This window comes from Oryx dammah, unplaced genomic scaffold (genome assembly GCF_014754425.2).
Source record: "Oryx dammah isolate SB20612 unplaced genomic scaffold, SCBI_Odam_1.1 HiC_scaffold_28, whole genome shotgun sequence".
NCBI lineage: Eukaryota > Metazoa > Chordata > Mammalia > Artiodactyla > Bovidae > Oryx > Oryx dammah.
The window spans coordinates 64,030,256-64,055,542 of record NW_024070212.1 but is presented as its reverse complement, the minus strand read 5'-3'; the positions used below and the strand labels follow the sequence as shown (position 1 = coordinate 64,055,542).

General features: G+C 36.5%; 1 protein-coding gene across 1 annotated transcript in view; it reads left to right on the top strand.

The window, feature by feature from the left end:
- The window catches only part of IFI44L (interferon induced protein 44 like), a 19,276-nt gene extending 1,464 nt beyond the window's left edge, over positions 1-17,812 (top strand). Inside the window, exons 2-9 of the mRNA XM_040232478.1 lie at positions 5,464-5,957; positions 6,454-6,502; positions 7,224-7,419; positions 10,705-10,857; positions 11,896-12,067; positions 16,020-16,120; positions 16,401-16,575; positions 16,730-17,812. Of these exons, the coding sequence (XP_040088412.1) occupies positions 5,474-5,957; positions 6,454-6,502; positions 7,224-7,419; positions 10,705-10,857; positions 11,896-12,067; positions 16,020-16,120; positions 16,401-16,571 (1,326 nt within the window). The 5' untranslated portion in view covers positions 5,464-5,473 and the 3' untranslated portion in view covers positions 16,572-16,575; positions 16,730-17,812. The remainder of the gene's footprint in view (positions 1-5,463; positions 5,958-6,453; positions 6,503-7,223; positions 7,420-10,704; positions 10,858-11,895; positions 12,068-16,019; positions 16,121-16,400; positions 16,576-16,729) is intronic.
- Positions 17,813-25,287: the final 7,475 nt, after the last annotated feature.

The window sequence follows — 25,287 nt, the reverse complement described above, 5'->3', positions numbered from 1 at the left end:
ACTGAACTGAACTGAACTGAACTGAACTGAACTGAACTGAACTGAACTGAACTGATAGAGCTATTACCTCCCCTCCAAGCTGAGTAATCGGTTGTATTAAGTTTGTATTTGGTTTAAGTTGTTCTTAATTTCACTTTCTGCTTTATCTCATGTTTATTTCTTTGAAATTGTACCCAGCAGTAAAGTCTCCACATGTAAACTTGGCATTCAGCTTTGTTTTCCAGGGCATCTCAGCTACGAAAGTGGGTCAGTCTCAGGGCTCTTGACTATCTTAATGCCACGGTCACATTTTCCTAATTATCATAATTTTATATAATTCTTAACTTGTTCATCTTTAAAACTCTCTCACCTATTCTTTGCTCCTTGAGATATCATGGGAACTTTCAGATTATCTTCTTACATTCAAGCGAAAGAAAGTTCTTGGGCTTTTGATCACCCTTGTGCTGAGCTGAAAGATATATTTTGGAGGAATTGACATAATTTTTGAGAAGGCTTTTGTCATCGAAGAAAATTGGATAGGTCTTCATTTACTTGGGTCATTTTTCATGTCCTTTATAACATTCTTCTTGTAATTATCTCTACAGAAGTTGTTTATATCTTTAAAAAATTTTTCTCCCAGGTACATTATTTGCTGCTTTTGTGAATAAATTTTAAAAATCCACTTCTTTTTTTTCTTTAGGCTTGATAATATTTTGCTGAAGATTTTAAAAAAATATTTATTTATTTTTAATTGCTTGATGATTGGCTTACAATATTACACCTGTATTTAAGAGTGAGACTAGCTTGCGGTGTTCCTGCTTGCAATGCCATTTTAATGTGTTGGTCTCTATTCTCTTGAAGTGTTTTTTTAAGATTCTAATGTTTATCACTCAAAGTTTGGTTTAGTTATTGGACCCACTTATCTTTGCAGTTTATTTGTGGGAAGTCTTTAATGGTGAGTTTTGTTTTTTAGAATAGCTATATGGGACTATTCATTTTTTTTTTCTATTTATTTTCAAGTCAGTTTTGGTAAGTTTTTCTCAGAATTAACCCATTTCAAATTTTTTTTTTTTTAATTGTTCAGCTTAAAAAATGTTTTTATTGTTTGTAGCATATATACTGATATTCTTGTCTATGTTCTTGATTTGGGTACATTGTCCCTCCCCCCAACCATTTTTTGTTTATCAGTATCAGCAATGTTTTACTGACTTTATTATTTATACTTTTTGAAAACTAACATTGGTTTTGTTAATCTTCTCTTTGTATATTTATTTTTGTTTTATTAAGTTTTGCTTTTACTTTTACTATTTAATTTCTTTTGTGTGTGTGTAATTGGCAATTTTCCCCTGACTTGTGAAGCTGAATTTTATATTATTCATTTTCAGCCTTTCTTCTTTTCTAATACATATATTTAATTATAAACACATTTTATAGCATGTTTTAGCTTCATTTCACAAGTTTTGACAATAATTATCATTTATTCAATTTTCCAGATCTTATTAAGTTTTCTTATTTGATCAATGGACTTCCTAGTACTGAGTGAAGTCACTCAGTCGTGTCTTTTTGTGACCCCATGGACTGTGTAGCCTGCCAAGCTCCTCAATCCATGGGATTTTCCAGGCAAGAATATCGGAGTGGGTTGCTATTTCCTTCTCCAAGGGATCTTCCCTACCCAGGGATTGAACCCGGGTCTCCTGCACTGTGGGCAGACTCTTTAACATCTGAGCCACCAGAGATTTCTTTATTTTCTAATGTATTAGGGAATCGATTTTATGTTTGAAATGTTTTGAGACTTGCTTGCTTTTTGAGCTTTGTATGACTACTTTGATATCTGCCATATTCTTTCTTTCTCTCATTCTTAGACTTTAGTTGCATAGATATCCACTCATTTTACTATACTCTCTACTCTCTTTGGTCCTTTGTTCTTTTTCCTTCTCTTTGTCCCAGTTTTTCATTTGATATAGCTTCTTCCAACTAATTCTTTCTTTCAAGTGTGTTTAGCCTTCAGTTAAATTTATTTTTCAATTTTTAAATTTCAGATATTTATTTTTAAAGTCTAGAATTCCCTTCAACTCCCACCCCACTCCATTTTCTGTCAGCCATTTAATCTTATCTTTTACTTATTTGAATACACCAAGCTTGCAGCTAAGTTGCTTCAAGCATGTCTGACTGATTTTGACCCTATGGACTATAACCTGCCAGGCTCCTCTGTCCATGGGATTCTCCAGCAAGAAGACTGGGGTGGACTGCCACGCCCTCCTCCAGGGGATCTTCCTGGCCCTGGGATCAAACCCACCTCTCCTGCAGCTCTTGCAATGCAGTCGGATTCTTTATGGATGAGCCACCAAGGAAGCCCACACAAAGCTTAGCTGTTTAAAAATCACTGAGGGTAACTCAATTATCAGTATGGATTTGTTTCTATTTTCTGGTTTTTTTTCTCTTGGTTTTCTATCATGTTGTTTTGTCTGCTCTCTGGTGTTTATGATGAATGTGAGACATTGAATATCAAGAAAATGTAGACCTAATTTAAAGTTAAGAAAATTTTCTCTTCACTCAGACAAAATTTATTTTGCATCTGTCTTATATAGCTAGAGACATTGGCAATTCTCATTTGTCTTAATCCTATTATAGATTAGAATGAAAAGACCAGAGATAGAATTAAGTCTGTTTCAGTCCACTGGTGGTTCTTCCCTGTTCAGTTCAATTCAGTCTCTCAGTTGTGTCCGACTCTTTGTGACCCCAGGGACTGCAGCATGCCATCACCAACTCCTGGAGCTTGCTCAAACTCATGTACATCGAATTGGTGATGCTGTCCAACCATCTCACCCTCTGTCGTTCTTTTCTCCTCCTGCCTTCAATCTTTCCTAGCATCAGGATCTTTTCCAAAGAGTAAGCTCTTCCCATCAGGTGGCCAAAGTACTGGAGCTTCACTTCAGCATCAGTCTTTCCAATGAATATTCAGAACTGATTTATTTTAGGATTGACTGGTTTGAACTCCTTGCAGTGCAAGGGACTCTCAAGAGTCTTCTCCAACACCACAGTTCAAAAGCATCAATTCTTCAATGCTCAGCTTTCTTTATAGCCCAACCCTCACATCCATACAAGACTACTGGAAAAACCATAACTTTGACTGGACAGACATTTGTTGCAAAGTAATATCTCTGCTTTTTAATATTCTGTCTAGGTTGGTCATAGCTTTTCTTTCAAGGAGCAAGCATCTTTTAATTTCATGACTGCAGTCACCATCTACAGTGATTTTGGAGCTCAAAAAAAAAAAAAAGTCTCTCACTGTTTCCATTGTTTCCCCATCTATTTGCCATGAAGTGATGGGACCAGATGCCATGATCTTTGTTTTCTGAATGGAGAATTTTAAGCCAACTTTTTCACTCTCCGCTTTCACTTTCATCAAGAGGCTCTTTAGTTCTTCTTTGCTTTCTTACATAAGGCAGGTAAGATGGTCTGGTATTCCTATCTCTTTCAGAATTTTACACTTTGTTGTGATCCACACAGTCAAAGGCTTTGGCATAGTCAATAAAGCAGCAGCAGATGTTTTCTGGAACTTTCTTGCTTTTTTGATGATCCAGCAAATGTTGGCAATTTGATCTCTGGTTCCTCTGCCTTTTCTAAATCCAGCTTGACTATCTGGAAGTTCATGGCTCATGTACTGTTTAAGCCTGCTTTGGAGAATTTCTTAGCAGCTTCTGAATTTGACAGATGCACCAATGCCAGGCTTACCTCTCTGCAGTCACTTCTTTTCCAAATTTAGGCAATAATATAATTCTTTACTGCTTTGTTTTCTCTCCAATGCTTTCAAATAGATTTATATCACAGTTATCCCTGTTTTTAATTTTTCTTATTGAAAGTATTGGCATGATGGTTAATGTTCTAGTCATCATGGACTTTCCTATTAAATCCTCTCATGTTTCAATTTCTTTCTTTGTGCACTGTTTTTTGAATTAATTTCTCATTTCTATCATCAGATTCATGGATTGGTAAATTATGCCCTCATTCCAGCCATCTATTTTTGTAAAAAAGTTTCTATTTGGACACTGTCATGAGCTTTGTTTATGACTGTTTTTGCCTTATGCTGGAAAAGTTGAGTAACTGTGGTAAAAACAATATGACCCCCAAATCCTAAAATTTTTACTGTGTGTTACTAAGAAAAAGTGTGATGATCTCTGCTCGAATTCATTAATTTTTCTCTGCTTTTTAAATCCAGTCTCTAGTTTGTTTTTCCTATTGACTTAAAAAAATTAATGATATTTAAATGTCTAAATTATCTATTTTTTTATATCTACCCATTAATGTTATATATATATTAAAATATATAATATATATGTATATGTATATACATTCAGTTCAGTTCAGTCACTCAGTCGTGTCCGACTCTTTGCGACCCCATGAATTGCAGCACACCAGGCCTCCCTGTCCATCACCAACTCCCGGAGTTCACCCAAACTCTTGTCCATCGAGTCAGTGATGCCATCCAGCCATCTCATCCTCTGTCGTCCTCTTCTCCTCCTGCCCCCAATCCCTCCCAGCATCAGAGTCTTTTCCAATGAGTCAACTCTTCGCATGAGGTGGTCAAAGTACTGGAGTTTCAGCTTTAGCATCATTCCTTCCAAAGAACACCCAGGACTGACCTCAATTAGAATGGACTGGTTGGATCTCCTTTCAGACCAAGGGACTCTTAAGAGTCTTCTCCAACACCACAGTTCAAAAGCATCAATTCTTCGGTGCTCAGCTTTCTTCACTGTCCATCTTTCACATCCATACATGACCACTGGGGAAACCATAGCCTTGACTAGACGGACTTTTGTTGGCAAAGTAATGTCTCTGGTTTTGAATATGCTATCTAGGTTGGTCATAACTTTCCTTCCAAGGACTAAGCGTCTTTTAATTTCATGGCTGCAATCACCATCTGCAGTGATTTTGGAGCTCCTCAAAATAAAGTCTGACACTGTTTCTACTGTTTCCCCATCTATTTCCCATGAAGTGATGGGACCAGATGCCATGATCTTCGTTTTCTGAATGTTGAGCTTTAAGCCAACTTTTTCACTCTCCGCTTTCACTTTCATCAAGAGGCTTTTTAGTTCCTCTTCACTTTCTGCCATAAGGGAGGTGCCATCTGCATATCTGAGGTTATTGATACTTCTCCCGGCAATCTTGATTCCAGCTTGTGCTTCTTCCAGCCCAGAGTTTCTCATGATGGAGTCTGCATATAAGTTAAATAAGCAGGATGACAATACACAGCCTTGACATACTCCTTTTCCTGTTTGGAACCAGTCTGTTGTTCCATGTCCAGTACTAACTGTTGCTTCCTGACCTGCATATACTTATGTGTGTGTATATATTTCTTTACACTCCACATCCAAATAACATGCTTTAATTGGGTCAGTGAATAAAGAACTCACTGAAACTAGTATAGCAGAAATCACAATACTGTACTGCTCTCTGAAACTATTAAATTTTTTTTCCTACTAGATACAGAACAATGGCAGTGACAACCAAATTGACATGGAATGAAGAAAGAAGTTTTCAAAAGCTGCTTGGAAATGTTTCTCTGAGACTCCTTTATAAGTCTAGTGTCCATGGAGAAAACACTGTAGAAATGCAGAATAGGTGCCGTTGTCAAGGACCCACTGTAACAGTGATTTATCATTCCAACAATATTTTTGGTATCTTTATGCTTGGGCATAGTTCTGAAAAGTCTGAAAGTTTTATAGAGCCAAATGCTTTCTTCTTTTTTTCACTTCAAAAGAATGAAACAATGGAAATGAAAACTGTAGTTTTAAATTCAACAGTGACAATTTCTTATAAGACCCTGATATTTAATATCTCTAGTTATGACAAACGCTATTTAGTTCTAAATTTCAGCAAAAAATGCATTGATATAGCTAAAGTTTTAGAGGAAGAATTAAGAGTAACATGTGACTTAAGGTCCACACATTTAGAATGTGAAGTTTTTCGAGTTGCAGGTATGTTAATTTGTACGCTACTATGTTCTGATTCTAGTCTTTGTGTTTGGTAACTCATAATTAATCTACAAGAGCAAGAAAAAAGAAGACAGACAAGTGAATTTCATACCACACATTTTTTAATAACCTCCAAAATGAGACATGGAAGGCATAAAGGTTATGGGGTGATCACCCAGAAAATATAGGCAGCTTTGACCAAAGTAAGTTGAGAAGTATGAATGAAAAGATGGAGAGAGAAGTCTCATTATTTTGATACATGACATCTTTTGAGTTAGCCCTGGGACTCCTAGGCATAATTACATGAGTTTGCAGAGTGACTTATACAAAGAAGATACTTTTAGCTCCTCTTAATCTCATTATGCTGCCAACCCTAATTCCTAACCAAACAGCTCAGCTGGATTATGCGAAAAGACTCAATGCCCTATTTAGAAGTTAAACTTGGTCACATTTAATCAGACAAGCTTAAAAATTGTTATTCCATGTTTATTTCCTTTAGGAATTAAGGATGAGGGAGGCTACATAAACAGGATAACAAGAGCCACACAGTAAGTTAGTTTCTTGAACAATCTATTACTTGTTTCATTTAGAGCAATGGTATGAATGGCACTGAGAGTGAGATTAAAAATCATGTTACTTGAAGTGATAAAAATCAGTTACAGTGTTTATGACATAATGTGTTGAAGACAATTTAGAACAGCAACAAAAACAAAACCACTACCAGCTGACACTTTTAAAGATCCACCTGATGGCAGTTTGACTTCGTGTTTCACTTTGGTTCTGTTAGATTCAAAGTTTTCCAGAGTTGAGACGACTATTTTAGATAATTCTCTGAATCCTTGTTTTGAGAATCAAGTTTTCAGAGAACCTCAGAAAAATTTAAAAACAAGGTCCCCTCTTCCCACTTTATAGATAAACACCTGCACTGCATGTATTTTATTTTTGTTTCCCCTTAATGTAACATTGTTACTGAAAATTCATTTTCAGTGTTGTTGTTATTTCTTATTATACTTATGGGGTCTAAGGCTAATAGTTTAGAAATTATTTGGTTGCTGGTTAGTTTAACTTAGTCAGATACAGATAAGTACATTTTCTTCAAGCACAAAATGTATAACCTTAGACCCTTTCAAGTTATATGAAAGAAGATGCTAATATCAAAATAATAAATAAGTGTTAAAACATGCTTTTTAGCAGGAAGAAAAGCTCAGCAGGATTATATTGTTTCTTATGGAAGTTTGGCTGTTGTATTTAACTACTGCAGTTTTCCAGGCACAGAAATAGACTCCTAGCAGATGTCAGAGCCTACAGTCCCTATGCAGACTTGGTTTCAGAAATCCGTATTCTCTTGCTGGGTCCTGTTGGGTCTGGAAAGTCTAGTTTTTTCAATTCAGTGAAGTCCATTTTCCAAGGCCATTTGACTCGTCAAGCCATAGTGGGATCTGATGTCACCAGCATTACTGAACAGGTAAGTTATTTCACGATTTCCTGAGAATTTTGTTTTGTTTTATAGGTTACAATTATGAGCTCTATTAATTTCTTTGGCATTTTCTCTCAATAGCTTAACCTCCTAATCTATGAACAATTAAATGCTAAATCAAATGTAAAACAGAAATAAAAATTGAATTAGAATGCCCCCCATGAGTTATATTAGATAGAGAAGCTTTCCATTTTTATGGACATAAGCAGTTTTAAGAAGAGTGCTTTTTGGTATTTGGAAAAAATAATAAATGTTTAAAAAGTTTGTAGAAATTTTTGTCCATTTTATTTGATATATATTTATTTACTCATGTCCCACATGGCTTTGCCTGGATTGAAATTATTTTCTCTTTTTTTGCAATAAAATAATGAAAATTATGTATTGTAACACTTTTGCATTATATGAGATCATTTAATAGAAAATGATCATGAGAAGCAAAACCTTCATAGGGTAAATCAGTCTACCAATGCTCCTATAAAGACTGTCTTATTTGTAAATAAATATATTTAAGGAAATAAGTACTAATACCAGTTTTAAAGCTGTTATGCTAAAGATCTTCGATTTACAGTGCAATATTTATCTAGAAGCTTCCATTCTATGCTTGTCAATATTATGTAATCAAACAAAAAGAATAAAGGGAATTAATAGGAAATATCAAAATCAAGCTGTGTTTTTCTATGACTGCTAAAGTCCAATATTGTTATCTTCTGATTGAGAATATGTTGTACATTGTCAAGGCAAAATTTAGCATAAGACAGTCATAGCTGATTTAATTTTAGGTCATATTTAATAACTGAAAGCATTTTCTAAGACTTTTAAGAATCACACCTTACTTCTGGATGTTGGCTATTCTCTATCCACTTCAGTGGCTTTATTATGATATATGGGCCTAGCCTCAGAAGCAAGATGCTGCAACAGCAATTCAATATATTAAGCATTGATTGAAATGTTTATGTTTGCTAAATATTGTGTTGCAACAGAGACTATGCAAATAATACTACGTCCCTTTACTCAGGGAGCTCAGAGACCAATGTAGATAATAATCAAGTAAGTACTATTCAGTGTGAGACATGTTATAATAGTGGTACTCATCAGGACAGAATTTCTATGCCTTCTTTTTATGTTGAAAACTCCAATGACTTGCTGCTTTAAGGGAAAATATATTAGATCCTGAACTCCAAATAGAATGAAAATACTATATACATTAAAGGAAAACAGGACAGCATATTTGTGAAGGAAATGGAATACTTTATTGCTCAGAGACCCTTCTTTCTGAAGAATTGAAGCTGTAAAGTGAAGTGAAGTGAAGTCACTCAGTCGTGTCTGACTCTTTGCGACCCCGTGGACTGTAGCCTGCCAGGCTCCTCTGTCCATGGGATTCTCCAGGCTAGAGTACTGGAGTGGGTTACCATTTCCTTCTCCAGGAGATCTTCCCAACCTAGGGATCAAACCCGGGTCTCCCACATTGGAGGCAGATGCTTTAACCTCTGAGCCACCAGGGAAGCTGTAAAGGAAACAGGTTAGTGGTTATTGGGACTATGAATGTGCCTATTGATCTTGAAATTTTATAGTGTACTGAATATTATCTAACTCTAATAGAGTTAATTTCTTTCATGTTGAGTTACCAATAAACCCCATTCACTTAGATCAAAATCTCCATTGGAATTACTCTAGGCATTTTTATGAAGCAGTGGGTGCTTTGACTCCTTCACAAACGACAATAGGTTACAGAGAAATTCTCCACTTCCTGGTTTGGACTGAAAGAACTGAGTATCATCTGGTGTCTCTGAGAAGCCCTTTTCTTTGTGATTCTTCCCAAATCTTCTATAGTTGAGTCTATGTTGAAAGTGTATTTGACCAATAAAGGAAATTTTTTGAGTTATCCTGAAAAATAGTCTAGGGATCTGATGGAGTGTGTCTAGAAAAGAAGCTTTGTTAAAGTCAAAAGAGAAAGTGAAAGTTCCTCAGTTGTTTCTGACTCTTTGTGACCCCATGGACTGTCCATGGAATTCTCCAGGCCAGAATACTGGAGTAGGTAGTCTTTTCCTTCTCCAGTGGATCTTCCCAACCCAGGGATTGAACCCAGGTCTCCTGCACTGAAGGCAGATTCTGCATGCAAAATGCTCCTCAGTTCAGTTCAGTTCGGTCTCTCAGTCGTGTCTGACTCTTTGCGACCCCATGAATCACAGCATGCCAGGCCTCCCTGATGCATGTCAAACTATGGTGGTTGTAAGCTGAACTTTTCTCATGGAATATCATATTTGATTGAAAAGACAACTGAAAGACTTGCTTATTTATACCTGGATATTTGGTAGACATTTTGGGGAAAAATGCACAATATGAGGGTATCACTCCAAGGATAACAACCCACAGTGTTTGTTGTCAAAGATAACATTTGAGCTTTTAAGAAAAACAGCATGAGGAAGTTTGTATCCACTACTTTGAGCTTGAACACTTAAGAACTTAAAGACTTATCTAATGAGATTAATGATGGTATTAACAAATATGATATTTTAATATTGTACAATGAAATGTACCAATATTTGGAAGATCCAGATAAGCCAGTGAACCAATACTTTCAAATGACCAATGCATCAAGTTACAAAATCATGGATGGATAAAAAATATATTCAAAGTGTAAAATAGATCAATGAACTTAATGTCATAGTTTGAAAGTATCACAGGTTTCACATTGCAGGTAACCTTTGAGAAATTATCACTTGTTCAGCTTTGATGTATTATTAATGAGCAATGTCCATAATTCTCTGAAAGCTGTTAAATTAAATACTCCCTCCTTGCCTACTACCTGTATATGTGAGGTCAGATTTTTTCATATACTTCAACCAAAACAATATATCATAACAGATTGAATGCAGAGGCAACTATGAGAATCTTGCTGTTTTCTATTGATTCAGACATTAAAGAGAATTGCAAAAAGTAAATCAATTCCACTCTTTTCTATAATTTTTTGAAAGTAGTTTTTCCCTAAAATTGTTAGATTAATATATAACAGGTTCATATTGTGTTTTTAAATAATTTAAGAAATATTAAAAAATTTTGTTTTAATTTCTAGTATGTTGCATATAAATAGATAAGACCCACATGAATAAAATATCTTTGGAAGCCTCAATAATTTTTAAGAAACTTAGCTGATCTTGAGACCAAAATGTTTGAGGACCATGGTATAAATATTAACGAGTTTTTCTTATTATTATTACATCTTGAAGGCTAGTTGAAGAGTGAACTTTTATATTGCTGTGTTTTGTTTTACAGTATAGGATATATTCTATTAAAGATGGAAAAAATGGCCAATCTCTGCCATTTATGTTGTGTGACTCCATGGGGCTGGATGAGAGAGAGGGAGTAGGCTTATGTGTGGATGACATACCCCACCTCTTAAAAGGCTGTGTGCCAGACAGATATGAGGTAAGAATCCTTCAAAGTCTAGAACATTTCAAATCATTTTCAGCAATGCTTTTTGTTGATATTTTATCACATGCATTTCCAATTTTTATAAAGTGGTTTCAACACCAACCAATACTACTGTATTTTAAATTAAAAAATATTTATGTAAAGAAAGCAGATAACTTCTCTTATTTTCTACAGCATTAAGAAATATAACCAAAAGGCAAGATTTTACTCATATAGGTTCCAGGAAAAGGTCAGGAGGAACTGTGTTTATATTACTCTTTGCAATGATTCTAAATACTAGGAAAGGAGTAATATAATCTTTTGCACTTTTATAATCACTTAGACAAAATATTGAAACAACTACTCTTGGTTGATACGTGATTTTATACTGAAGATGAGCAGGCTTCACTACTTAAATACAGCCTAAATACCTGATTTCAAAGGGTGGCTCTGCCACCTATTATGTGTGTACCCATATGTTACATGCTTGTCTGGTTTTTTTTTTTTTTTAATGTGTGAAATGTAGATAATAATAATGCTGATCTCATAGGTGGTTAAGAAGATTAAATGAGAAGATAAACTCTAAGTTCTCAGAAAGTTAACCATTATTGTCACCTTTCTTTTAGGCATTGGGTGCAATAAAATTAGCCTCAATTTCTAAGCAGTGATTTCCTTTTCCTCAATTGTGCTTTGAGATTTGAAGAGACTAAGATCTGAAATTAGCTTTTAAAAATAACATTGTTTGTACTTTTCTGAAATATTTCCACTATGGGTAATTAAGTTGTAATTATATATATATATACATTTTGCCAAAGCAATGAAGTGGGTTGTATTTTTTTTTAATATAACGATGCCATGCTAACAGTGGAGAGGAAGTGTGAAAGAATGTTATGAACTAATCTGGGGCAGTAGTGTCTGGGAGAAGAGAAGTTTTGTGTTGGAAGTTAGTGGTGATCATGCTTGAAACATGAATTGTGTCTGAAAGAATTCAGCAGAACTCTTTTAAATGAATGAAAGAATTCTCTTAAATGTTACCTTGTATTTCTATAACAGTTTAGTCCCCAAAAACCAATTACACCCAAGCATCCTACTTTCATCACCTCTCCATCACTGAAAGACAGGATTCACTGTGTGGCTTATGTCTTTGATATCAACTCTGTGGACAATCTCTCCTCTAAAATGATGGCGAAGCTCAAACAAATTCAAAAAGAAGTAATAAACTGCGGTGAGTTTCAAAACATTTTTACTTTGAAATAAAGATACATTCACAGAAAATTGCAAAAAGAATACAGCAAGGTCCCATGTCCCCTTCTTCCAATTTCCAGAGTCCCGGTTTGGTTGGTGGCAATAGCAGATAGAGATCATTCAAAGGCTTTACTGAAATCCTTAGACTAGAATGGCTATAATTTTTTCATCATGTGTGATTTTCCTATGGCTAGTTAGAGGAGTTACCTCCCCATATTAGGTGACTAGACCAGAAAGATTAAAACCAGGAGATACAGCACACATAATGCGTGTTATAGCTCTGTTATTTTGTTACATGGGTTACATATTCCAGTAACTACCACTACATACAGAACTATTCCATTACCATGAAAGTCTTTGTCATGGTACCCCCCAACCCGTATCATCCTTAATTTCTGGCAGCAATTAATCTCTCCTTCATCTCCATAAGTTTTGAGAATGTTATACAAATGGAATCCCAACAGTATGTCTGATTTGAGGCTGGCTTTTTTCCCTCAGTCTAATATCCTTTGAATTACATAAAAGTTGTTATGTACATCAGTTGTTCATTTCTGTTTATTGTTGAGTACTAATTCATGGTATAGATATTCCATAGTTGTTTTAACTATTCTTTATCAAAGGACTTTTTGATTACTTCTGTTTTTTTTTTTTTGGCTATGGCACATAAAGCTCCTTTGAATATTAGTGTGCAGGTTTTTGTGTGGATGTAAGTTTTCTTTCTTCTGGGATCATTCCCCAAAAGTGTGATTGCTGGGTCCTATGCTAACTCTGTGTTTAATTTTTAAAAGAAAATGCCAAACCACTTTTAAGAATTACTGCACATTTTCTATTTTTACAGTATATGAGAGATCCAGATTCTCTGGATCCTTGCTAGTATTTGCGATTATTGCTTTTTTTTTTTAATTTAACTTTTCTAGTAGGTATATAGTGAAAGTGAAGTTGCTCATTTGTGTCCGACTCTTTGTGACCCCGTGGACTGTAGCCTATTAGGCTCCTCTATCCATGGGATTTTCCAGGCAAGAGTGCTGGAGTGGATTGCCATTTCCTTCTCCAAGGGATCTTCCCGACCCAGGAAATGAACCCGGGTCTCCTGCATTGCAGGCAGACGCTTTACCGTCTGAGCCACCAGGGAATATATAGTGATAGTTAGCATTGTCCTAATGGTGGCTCAGCTGGTAAAGAGTCTGCCTGCAGTGCAGGAGACCTGGGTTCAATCCCTGGGTCAGCAAGATACTCTGGAGAAGGACATAGCAACCCATTCCAGTATTCTTGCCTGGAAAATCTCATGGATGGAGGAGTCTGGCAGGCTACAGTCCATGGGGTTGCAAAGAGCTGGACACGACTGAGGGATTTCACTTTATTGATGAATTACACGGACCATCTTTTAATGTACTTATTTGCTTGTATATGTCTTCTTCAGTAAAAGATCTTTCATGTCTCTGACCTGTTCTCTATTTGGACACTTTGGTTTTTTTACTGTTGAGTTTTAAAAGATCCATAAATCCTAGATATGATTCAATTGTCAGATATATGGTTTGCAGATAGTTTCTCCCAGTGCTCAGTTGTCTTTTCATTATCTTAGCAGAGCCTTTCACAAACAAAATGTTAAAAATTTTGGTGAACTCCTATTTGTCAATTTTTTCTTTTAAGGATCATGTTTTTCATTTTGTGTCTAAAATCCTTCACCAAGCTTTAAGTTTTGGATTTTTTTCTGTTTTCTTCTAAAAGTTTTATAGTCTTACATTTTACATTTAAATATGTAATTAATTTTGAGTCACTTTTGGTGTAGGATGTGAAGTGTAGGTCGAGGTTTATTTTATTTTTGCCTGTGGATATGCAGTTGTTCCAGGACCATTTGTTGAAAAAACTGTCATTTCTCAATTGTATTGCTTTTGTACCATTATCAAAAATCCATTGTCCTTACTTCTGTGCATCTGTTTCTGGGTCTCTGTTCTGTTCCCTTGATCTATATGTTCATTCCTCTACTGACATCACACAGTTTTCATCACTGTGGTTATATAATAATAAAAACTATAGGTCTTAAAGTGAGTAAAATAATTCCTTCCACTTTATTCTTATTTGTCAAAATTATTTTATCTATTCTAGTTTCTTTACATTTCTCTAGGAATTTTAGAGTTACTTTGTATATTTCTACCACAAAAGTCTTAATGGGGTGTTGATTATTTATTAGTTCTAGGAAGATTTTTTTCATCATTAAATTCTTAGGATTTCATGTCATCTCAAATGGGGACAATTTTATTTCTTCTTTCTTAACTTGTATGTGTTTTATTTATTTTTGTTTATCTTACCATCCTGGCTAGTACTTTCAGTTGAATAGTGATGAGAACAAACACCCTTGTTCTGTTTCTGAACTTAGGATAAGAGATTAAATGTTTCACCCCTTTAATGTCAACTAATGTCATTATAGTTTTTAATAGCTGTTTTTTATTAACTTGAGGAAGTTCTTCTTTATCCCAACTTCTCTGAGAGTTTTTTTTTTTTTTTTTAAGCATGAATGGGTATTGAATTTTGCCAAATGGTTTTTCTCTATAGATTGATATGATCATGGGAATTGTTTCCCTCTGTAGTCTGTTTATATCATGGATCATATTGACTGAATTTGAATCTTGAGCCAACTTTGTCTCCATGTGTTCATGGTGCATAATTCCTTTTATATATTGCTGAATCCTATTTGATAATATTTTATTAAGAAATTTGGCATCTATATTTATGAGGGATACTGGTCTGTAGTTTTTTGGTTTTTTTTTAAAATTTCTGTAGTGTTTGTCATGGTGAAGGCAATGGCACCCCACTCCAGTACTTTTGCCTGGAAAATCCCATGGACGGAGGAGCTGGTAGGCTGCAGTCCATGGGGTCACTAGAGTTGGATATGACTGAGCAACTTCACTTTCACTTTTCACTTTCATGCATTGGAGAAGGAAATGCAACCCACTCCAGTGTTCTTGCCTGGAGAATCCCAGGGACGGGGAAGCCTGGTGGGCTGCTGTCTGTGGGGTCGCACAAAGTCGGACAGGACTGAAGCAACTTAGCAGCAGCATCAGCAGCAGTCTTTGTCAGGGTTTGGTCTCAGGTAATATTGGTGTTATAAAATGAGTTAGGAAGTACTCTTTCCTCTTTCATTTTCTGGAAGGGATTGTATAGAATTTTTTTTTTAAACGTTTGGTAGAATTCTCCAATTAAACCATCTGGCCCTGGAGATTTCTTTTTCAGGGATTTCTAAAACCATGAGTTCAAGTTAAAAATAGCTTTAGAGCTATTAAAACGATCTATTTCATATTAGATGAGCTGTAGTGTAGTTTGTAGTGTATAGTTTCAGTCTATTTCATCTAAGTTGTCAAATTTATGCATGTAGACTTGTTCATAGTATCTTCTCATGCTTTTTATGTCTTTGGGGTCTATAGAGATATCCCTCTGTCCTTCTTGGGGAAATAGCTGTTAGTAAAGTAGAACTTTGATTCAGTTACAACCAGTTATTATTTAGTTTGATCACTATGGTTTGAGGGAAGATACAAGGTCCTTAGTAGAACTGTGAAATCAGTGTACTTCACGTTCACAAATGCTCTCACACAAGTCTCCTTGCTGTCTCTCTTTCTTGGGGTTATTTTTCAGTTTTCAAGATCCAGCAACCACTTTCCCCCGCTAACCAATTTAAAACACACTGTTTGAATGGGATAGTAGCTGACTGCAGCTTAATATAATTTTGATTCCATTTAGAAATAGTCTCTCATGTTGGAAGAAATAATTTCTCCCATTAGAAGAACTTCAGGTCCCATATTGAGATTTCTTGGGAATATTGCATTCTCCTGATCTTAAATTTACCTTACAGAGTACTATTTTCACACATATTTAATTACCTTGTTAATACACTACTGTTTATGATATAAATTAACTGGTTTATCTACTTGATATAGGTGTAGCCCAAGTAGCATTACTTACTAAAGTGAATAATTGCAATGAAGTTCTTCAAGACAACTTCTTAAAGATGAATAAGACTATGATTTCTCAAAGCCAGGTAAAGAATACTTTTTACAACTAGATAGAATTGTAATAGTTTTATATTTTGCGTGTGTGTGTGCATGCTCACACTACATATTCACAGGTAAATAAAGAAATGGATCAATTGGCTGGTTGATTGAAGTTAATACTCTACTTTAAAATAATAATCTGAATTATAATTATATTCAGAAAGTAATGTTAAACCGTTGTGTTCACTGTTTCTTTCTTAAATTATATTTAAATTCAGTCAAATTTTAGATATAAGACTTACATTTATTAAATTCTTTTTTCCACAGATACAGAAGATCAACAAGTTCCTAGGCATTCCTCTTTCTAGAATATTGGTGGTTGAAAATTATGCTTCAGAGAGGGAGATGGACCCTTTAAAGGACATTCTGATCCTCTCTGCGCTGAAGCAGATGTTCCGAGCTGTGGATGACTTCTTAGAGGATTTTCTTCTTGAGTAAACAGGTGATCTGGTCCCATCCTGCTCCTCTCACGAAATTTTTGGAAAAACGCTAAGCTAGTTCTCAGTTGGATGGTTGGTACCCATCTGCCTGCAGTAGTCCTGACAGCCATGTAACAATATTGCTTTGTTCTTACCCTTTTTATGTTTTGTTTCCAGATACAACTGCAGGAATGTTCCAGCTCTGCATCAATTGACTTGATTTAGACACTTGGCCCAAGCTGGAGTTGCCAACAGCCTCTCTGAGATTCTGCTTCTATTCGTGTTTTGCTTTCTGTCCCTGACAACATTTAGCTGGTGGTTCCTTCTAAGATCAGTCATACCTCAAGTACAAAGGCCAACTTGAGCAGTAGTGGGCCAACATATGTCCTATTGCAAGCCACCTTTTGTATTTATGCATTATTTACAAATTAATTTCTATGACATCTTTGAATATATCCTCAGCAAAGTTAACTATTCCCTTACTTACTTGTCTTAATTGTTTCAACACTTAATTTAAAACTCAGTGTCAATACTAACTACACTGAGTATAAAATGGTTATAGATATCTGCTTCTCTAAATAGTGAGCTTTTCAAGAAGCAGGGTTTGGATTTTGCTTATTTTTGTATTCACAGAAATTCACACACTGCCTGGAAGGGTGCAAACATACCTGCTACTAAGCATATCTCCTGATCTCCCCAGTGTGATAATGTGTATTTAAAATTTTCTCCTTATGAAAAGGAAGACTGTGAGAGAATGAAATGCTGGAGATAAATAAAGGAAGGAGAATGTATCACTTAGCTCTGGATGAAAATATGAATTTAAGTGAATTAAAAGAAACAAGTGTTCCCAAGAGATTAACATTTCATTTCTGTGAGAAAAAACAAACATTTTTCCTATAATGAACCCATGCCTGATTTTCATTGATTGAATTCCAAACCACCCTAGCCATATTTCCAAAGTAGAGTGATCAAATAAGGTTACCGCTGCTGCTGCTGCTAAGTCACTTCAGTCGTGTTCGACTCTGTGTGACCCCATAGACGGCAGCCCACCAGGCTCCCCCGTCCCTGGGATTCTCCAGGCAAGAACACTGGAGTGGGTTGCCATTTCCTTCTCCAATGCATGAAAGGGAAAAGTGAAAAGGAAGTCTACCAGTGCAAGTCAATTATAAGGTTCTTTTACACAAGTACTCCCCAATGATTCTAAAGTTCACTGGAGAGCTGAAGAAGTTAGAACTATTAATAAAGAAAGATGAAGAATCAGGTTTTCTCTCTTTTTACTTAACTCCTTTCAAATTTCTGTCTTTTTCATGAAAATGCTTTGGATCAATAGTTCTTTATATTAATACAATCCAACTTAGAATTATTATCTTTTGGGGGAAGTTCTGGGTATTACAAGGGCAAGAATTCCTTCGGGATAATTATGGGAAAAGGAATATTTCCTAAAGCAAAGCTACAGGTGAAGCCATGTTCTAATGAGTGTCCAGAAGCCATAATTCAATGGGAGAGATGGATAGATTCTTTAGAAAATATTTGGGAATAGAATGGTCATAAGTATTGAGGAGTAGAGCCCAAGTAGATGTTGGGAACAAAATTAGAGTGGCAGACAGGATAGTTATGATATGGATGTAAGGCACAACAGGTCTGGAAAGTAAGGTATGTTTGCCTCCATGTATTCTAGGGAGAAAAAAAAAGCCATAGCTATTGTTGGTTGGAGAAGACTGAAGGCGACTCAAGAACCACCATTGATTTCACCAACTGTAGGGCCATACTTCATCCTTCTCCAGAGTGGAGTCAGCAAAAATCTGGGCAGAGGAAAGTTTTTCTAGATGTAAAATTAGATTCAAAGTGGAACTTTATTTGAAAGGATAGCATGGAAAACTGTTATGAGGGAGAAGGAGATGCTGAAAAAGATGGGAAGTAATGGAATGATGAACAGACTTAAGCAATGAGGGACTGTCTAGGTGAGCCAACATTGTTTGAGAATGTAAATACTGAGGTTTTTTCTTTTTTTTAAAGGGCAGTGTTAGATAATTGATGTCGAAATTCTGAATCCTCTGTTTTTATACTACTTTGGGAGCATTTAAACCTCCAATGGAGCTAAATGTTTATTTGGAGTTTAGGCTGGAAAAGATTGGTGATGGCAGGAAGCCTCAATAGGGGTAAACTTCTTTTTTGCCTGAGACAGGACTTTCCCTGAGATTGTAGATTCTGCTGATCTTTCTCTACCATCCTGAGAGATAGTAGGACTCACCATTTTGCTGCATTTTAGAAGCCATTCAGGATGTTTTAAACTTTACATAATTTGCAATTCATCTAGTTGTGTAGTCCAGCCAAAATTGCTAAAATACTTAGCAAAATACTGCTAAGGGGCATAGTGGATAAAACAAGGGGAAATATAAGGTAGAATATTGTCTTAATGTGAGAGGGATATTGGTGAGACAGTTTAAGTATCAGTGCTAGAACCTTTGTGTGGTAGGTGGGGTTGGTGGATGAGTGGATTGGGTTGTGGCATTAAAACATGCCACAACATGTTTCTTAATCTACATGTCCATCAGTGGATGGATAAAGAAATGAAATATGATTCAACCATAAAAGAAGAAAATTCTACCATTTTAGACAAAATAGTTGGGCCAGAGTATTATGCTAAAAGAAATTAGTCATATAAGGGAGACAAATACTGCATAACATTACTTAAATGTTAATGAAATGGTGGTGGTCAAGGGCTGAGCAGGAGGAAATGAGATGTTGGTTAAAGGATACAAATTTTCAGTTGTTGCTTACAGAGGAGTTATTAAACATTTTCCCCACACATACAAAGAGGGTAATGATTTGAGATGAGACGATGGGTATGTTAATTAACCATATTGTGGTAATCATTTCATAATATGATTATTAAATCATCATGTTGAACATCTTAAACTTACATGATGTTTTATATCAGTTACATCTTAATGAAATTTGAAAAAAAGTAAAAACAAAAGTAATTATTTCTGACAGAAATTTGTAGCATTGTGCAAATTCATCCAGCATCCACCTTAATAAGAGGGGTAGTTACAGTAGGTGATGTGCAAGCTTGTGTCTTCTTTAGATACCTAATCTTAAAAGATTATCATGTTGCTTCTTCATAAAAAAAGGGAGGCTAATAACTAATTTGGCAAAACTGACTGGGGGACTCAAGTAAGCCTCAGCTGATTCAGATACCAGCTGATGATTAATCATCTTGTAGGGACATAACTCCCTCTGATGCTAAAGTGGACACTTGATAGCAAGGCTGATCAAAGTCCTTGTGTTAGTCGCTCAGTTGAGTCTGACTCTTTGAGACTCATGAACTATAGCCCACCAGGCCCCTTTGTCCATGGAGTTCTCCAGGCAAGAACTGGAGTGGGTAGCCATTCCCTTCTCCAGTGGGTCTTCCTGACCAGGGATTGAACCTGCTTCTCCTGCATCGCAGCAGATTCTTTACCTTCTGAGCCACAAGGGAAGCTTGATCAAAGTCTTAAGGCATTCCTAAAGCTGTGATAATTTGGATGTCCCCAAATCCCATCCTTAATGTGATGAATGTCTGGGCTAATTTATGGAGGAGAGTAGATGAAATATATCTGATTTTTGCCCTCAATCTACGCAAGATGGAATCAAGCCTACCAAACCACTGCAAAAATTTTTTCTGGTGCTGGAGAAAATGCAGGACACTGGGGTCAGTCAGACAATAGTTAGGATAATAGTCAATATCTAGCTGCACACCCCTCATGGATAGATTCAAGCTATTCCAGGCCCCAGGGAAGAAATGCTGGTGTAAGCAAAACTGCAAGTACAGATGGCAGGAACTCACAAGAAAAGGGAAAAGACCAACAAGCTGAACTCAACAGAGGTGGGTAAATCATAATTTTTTAAAATGATTTATTTCTTTGGAGTATTTCATGAGAATGCCAGTCTGATATTGATAAAGAAAAGCAAAGAAAACCACACATAGTTAGGTTTTTGAGCACATTTGTGTTCTATTTTTGTGTTATGTTGTAGAAGCAATTCAAATATGAATGGATCACTATAATTTCAATAATCTTACTATTAATAAGATAAAAATACAGGTATGTTATTCTGAGTGTATCAGACCTTGTTCTGCCTGATAGGTAATCAGTGGTTCTCTTCTCAGTGTAGATTTATAGAGGGAGAATTGTCAAGTCCCCATGACTGACGAGCTCATCTACATAGTAGGACTTCAGATATTTCAAATGGGTTGCACATGCAGCTAGAATAAACTCATAAAATAACTAATATATATGTATATATATATATAGTTATTTGACTTTCCTGTGTATATTTCATCCCTTATTTCCCAGAGTCATGTCCATTTTCCTCTTAAGAATTAAGATTATTTAGAACAAGGGTTTAAAAAAACCCAAACAAACCTGAAACAGTGATCTGAGTTTTTTAAACTTCCATCATGCACTGGAGAAGGCAATGGCACCCCACTCCAGTACTCTTGTCTGGAGAATCCCAGGTACGGGGGAGCCTGGTGGGCTGCCGTCTACGGGGTCACACAGAGTCGGACACGACTGAAGTGACTTAGCAGCAGTAGCAGCAGCAGACTCTTAGGAGTTCAGGCCATGAAAGGATCTGAACACAGAATTTATGGAATTGCTATGTGCTAAAAAGGTAATAGAGGGACTCAGTTCTGTAGAAACTACAAGGTAGTCACCAATCCTGGGAAGAAAGAGGGAAGAGACATTGGCCATAACACTGGTAGAAAAATCAAGAGAAATAGAACAAAGAGAACCAGAGGAAGGGTTTCATTAGCAAAGGGGGAAATTCTCGGTACCATGTGAAAGTTAAGACACTGACTAGAAGCCAGGGCAATGTGTCCAAAGTCTTCATTCCCATTTGAAGAAGTCCCACACTTTACATGGTAAAGAAGAAACTGTATCTGACAATCTTGTCAATGTGGCCTGTGAGCCTTTCATTAATAATGGCTTGATTATAATAATGTAACCTACAGGTAATCTAATCATCTGTAGATTATCCAACAGAAGGACACATTCTAGTCTAAAATGTGAGGCTGAGGCTCAGGCTGTCTGAGGCTGTCTGAACAGTTGGAGCATAGCTTTTTATAAAGACTTGAGACACTCAAAATACTCCAAACATATAGGGTTGATCCTTGTTGCTAAAAGGACCAGTGGGAGTATGCAAGGGGTGGGGGTAGAGGGGACACCAACATAGGCTTTTGGGTGGGATCTATCCCAACTCTGAGCTCATACTGAGCGTGTATTAATATGTTTTTTTAAAGTCTCAAGGAAAGGAAAGCTGAGAATATCAACTTTTTGAAGGTGTTGATTCATTTAAATGACATAATTTATGAGTAAGTGCTGTCTAAGTTATTGGGTTATTGTATGTGTGTATAAAGAAGGCAGAATGGCTAAGAACTGATGCCTTCAAACTGTGGTGCTGGAGACTTCTCAGAGTCCCTTGGACAGCAAGGAGATCAAACCAGTCAATCTTAAAGGAGATCAACCCTGAATCTTCACTAGAAGGACTGATGCTGAAGCTGAAGCTCCAGTATTTTGATCATCTGATGTGAATAGACGACTCATTGGAAAAATCTCTGATGCTGGGAAAGATTGAGGGCGGAAGGAGAAGAGGGCGTCAGAGGTTGAAATGGCTGGACGGCATCACTGGTTCAATGAACATGAACTTGGCAAACTCTAGGAGATGGTGAGGGATGTGGAGGCCTGGTGAGCTGCAATTCATGAGGTTGCAAAGAGTTGGTCATGACTGGGCAACTGAACAACAATAATGTGTGTGCATGGGGTGGGTAGGAGGGCAGGTTTGAGACTGCATCTTGATAAATGCCAGCCCTACAGCATCTTTCAAAAGAATGTGAGGTTAGTGCTGACTACCAAGTGATTTCTCCTGCCATCTCCATGTCTTATTTTATTTATTTTTACAGAGCTAAGCTTTATTTATTTTGGTTTCATTGATCATACAAGGAATGTGTCAAGTATTACCCTAAGATTCCCGTCTTTCTAATTGAGCTGACAGCTATCTTCCAGGTGATATTAGACACCCTCGCTCCAGTCTGAGTTCTGAAGGCAGTCTTCAAAATGGAAGAAGAGAGGATCTTCTGCTCTTAGAGCCTTTCAGGGAACAGTGGAACCTGAACATAGGAGAAGTTCAGACCATGGTGACACTGCATTTAACCCTCACTAATCTCTGAAAGCCTTTTGTTTTATCAAATAATCTCCACTTGAGGCTGCTCCTCCCATCACAGCTTTTCAGAAACCTTCCCATGTTTCTTTGCTGGAGTAAGCTTTAAAGTCTTCCTTATCACTAACAGCATATAAAGCAGAGGTCCCTGATGCACTAAGAACTCAGGACCCTCAGGACTGGCCAATTTGACAAGAGGTCCTCTCTACGGAGCATGAAAAGAGGGAAATAGAACTGCTTACTAAATAGAACTGCTTGAGCAATTCACTGAGGCCAGGGCGGGAGGCCTCCCTCTCTGTTGCTAGCACAGACCACAGCTTCACTCAGCTCTGTGGAGACAGCTTCTCTGAAGATTCACTTCTTTATTTGCAGCAGAGCTACCTTCTCTAACAATTTCCAACCTTTCCCTAACAAGAGATGGTCGCCACTACCCTAACGGCCTGTGCCACAGTGAGACGAGACTATCCCTCAAATTCCCAGATCCTGAGAGACAGAGTGAGTCTTCTCAGATGTCTAGATACAGGAGGCTCTGAAGGAAAGTGTTCCACTATTTGAGGCAGCCAGTGACTTTCTCATTCTTCACGTGGCTCCTGATATAACTTACTCTTCCAGCTTTTCTCTTTTCTGGTCACATATTCTTCTTGGATAGACCCTTTTAATTAATATGACCTTTAGATGTTGGGGACAGGGGCAGGTCTTGGTCTATAGGACTGCTCTCATTAATTTAAAGTCACTTTTAGCTTTCTAGATAGATAATATAGATATTGCTGTCATTGTTGTGTCACTATGTCATGTCCGACTCTTTGAGACCCCGTGGACAGTGACCCACCACGTCCTCTGTCCATGGGATTTCCCAGGCAAGAATACTGGAGTGGGTTGCCATTTCCTTCTCCAGATATATAGATGTAGCCTTATGCTGATGATTCTCAAATTCAATATTCAATCTGGTCCTCTCTCCTAGTCTCTGATCTCATAAACCCAACTAGCTGTATTATGCACTTACAGATTTCAGTATAAGACAGAATATATGACATCCCTTCAAGAAATCTTCCAATATACACATCTCAACAAGTGGTTCCATCATTTATCCAGTCTCAAGACAAAAATCCGTGAGGGCCATTCTCCTTTGTCCAAAAGGTAAATTCTCTTTTGTCCTTCATTCCTGTTCCCTTCCCATCACAACTAGCCCTACAATAAGTTCTCACCGCTTTTTTGTCATCCTTAAATGTATGCTTATTCTTACCACTTTTCATTGCTTCTCTCACCATCACACTAGGCTACATGCTCTTCACTTCTCACCTGATACTGCAGTAGCCTTCTTGCTGCCCTATATTTTTTTCTCTTTTTAGAGTGATCACTGACATTAATCTCTTCCATACCTACTTTACTGCTGCTATATAGACCTCTTTACTGCCATCCAAGGTTTTGCTTGCCCTCCTCTGCCTACAATGCCCTTCCTCTGGATGTATCCACGGCACTCTCCCCACCTTCATTCAGGTCTCTTCTCCAACCCCATCTCCTCAGACACTCTCTTATCATATGATCTAAAGTGGCAGACACCCCTCGTCACTCTTCTCTCTCTTACTCCCATTTATTTTCCTCACAACTTTTTTCTCTAGATAACATTTGTGTTGATTGTCTGCCTTCTAAAGAGTATAGTTTTATGAGGGCAGGAAATTTATCTTGTCTACTATATCCTTAGCTTCCAAAACAGTGGAGGCACGTAGTAGGTATCTGATAAATATTGAAAGAAAGAATGAATGAAAGAATCTCAGTTCACAACACAAATAGGAAGCTTGCCTTGTGTAGCTAGAGACTCTGGAGTTAACAGATAATTAATGGCTTTTGCAAAAGAGCATCTTTCTTACTTTTATTTTCATGTTAATGAATTATTTAATTGTATTTATGTATGTCATTACCCTTAAACTGTGGCCAGGCAGTTTAACTGTATTACAAACTTTTTTACTATACAGGGGAAAACAGGATAATATATTGTTTGGAACTTGTAGACATTTTTAGCAGCTATAATAAGATATAATTGAGATACACAAAATTGTACCTGTTGGAAGTATATAATTTGATTGGTTTTGACAAATGTATGTACCTGTGAAACCCTTATCACTCTGCTTTCACTTAGATTATGGTTCAAATCTTGGCTCTAAAATTTAGCAACAGAGTGAATTTTGGCAAGTTATTGAACTCCAACAGTTTATTTATCCGAAAACTGGAGGCAAGATTAGTATTTTTCCCACAAGATTATTGAAATGAATAAATGAGATAACATGGATAGTGCCTTGTAAATAATAAGTATATGATAGCTTCTGGTACTTTTTTAGCTAAGTAAGTAATACCTAAAAGCTACCTAAAATATTTTTATTTTATAGTGCTTTTTAAAATAGAATAAAAAACTTAAATTCCTCTTTAGGCCAGGCAAACAATTACAGATTTTCAGAACCAGGATTAGTGGATTTATGAGGACAATTGGAAATGGAATGATATAAAAACATTCAAACTTAAAATCTACCCTTACACCCCAT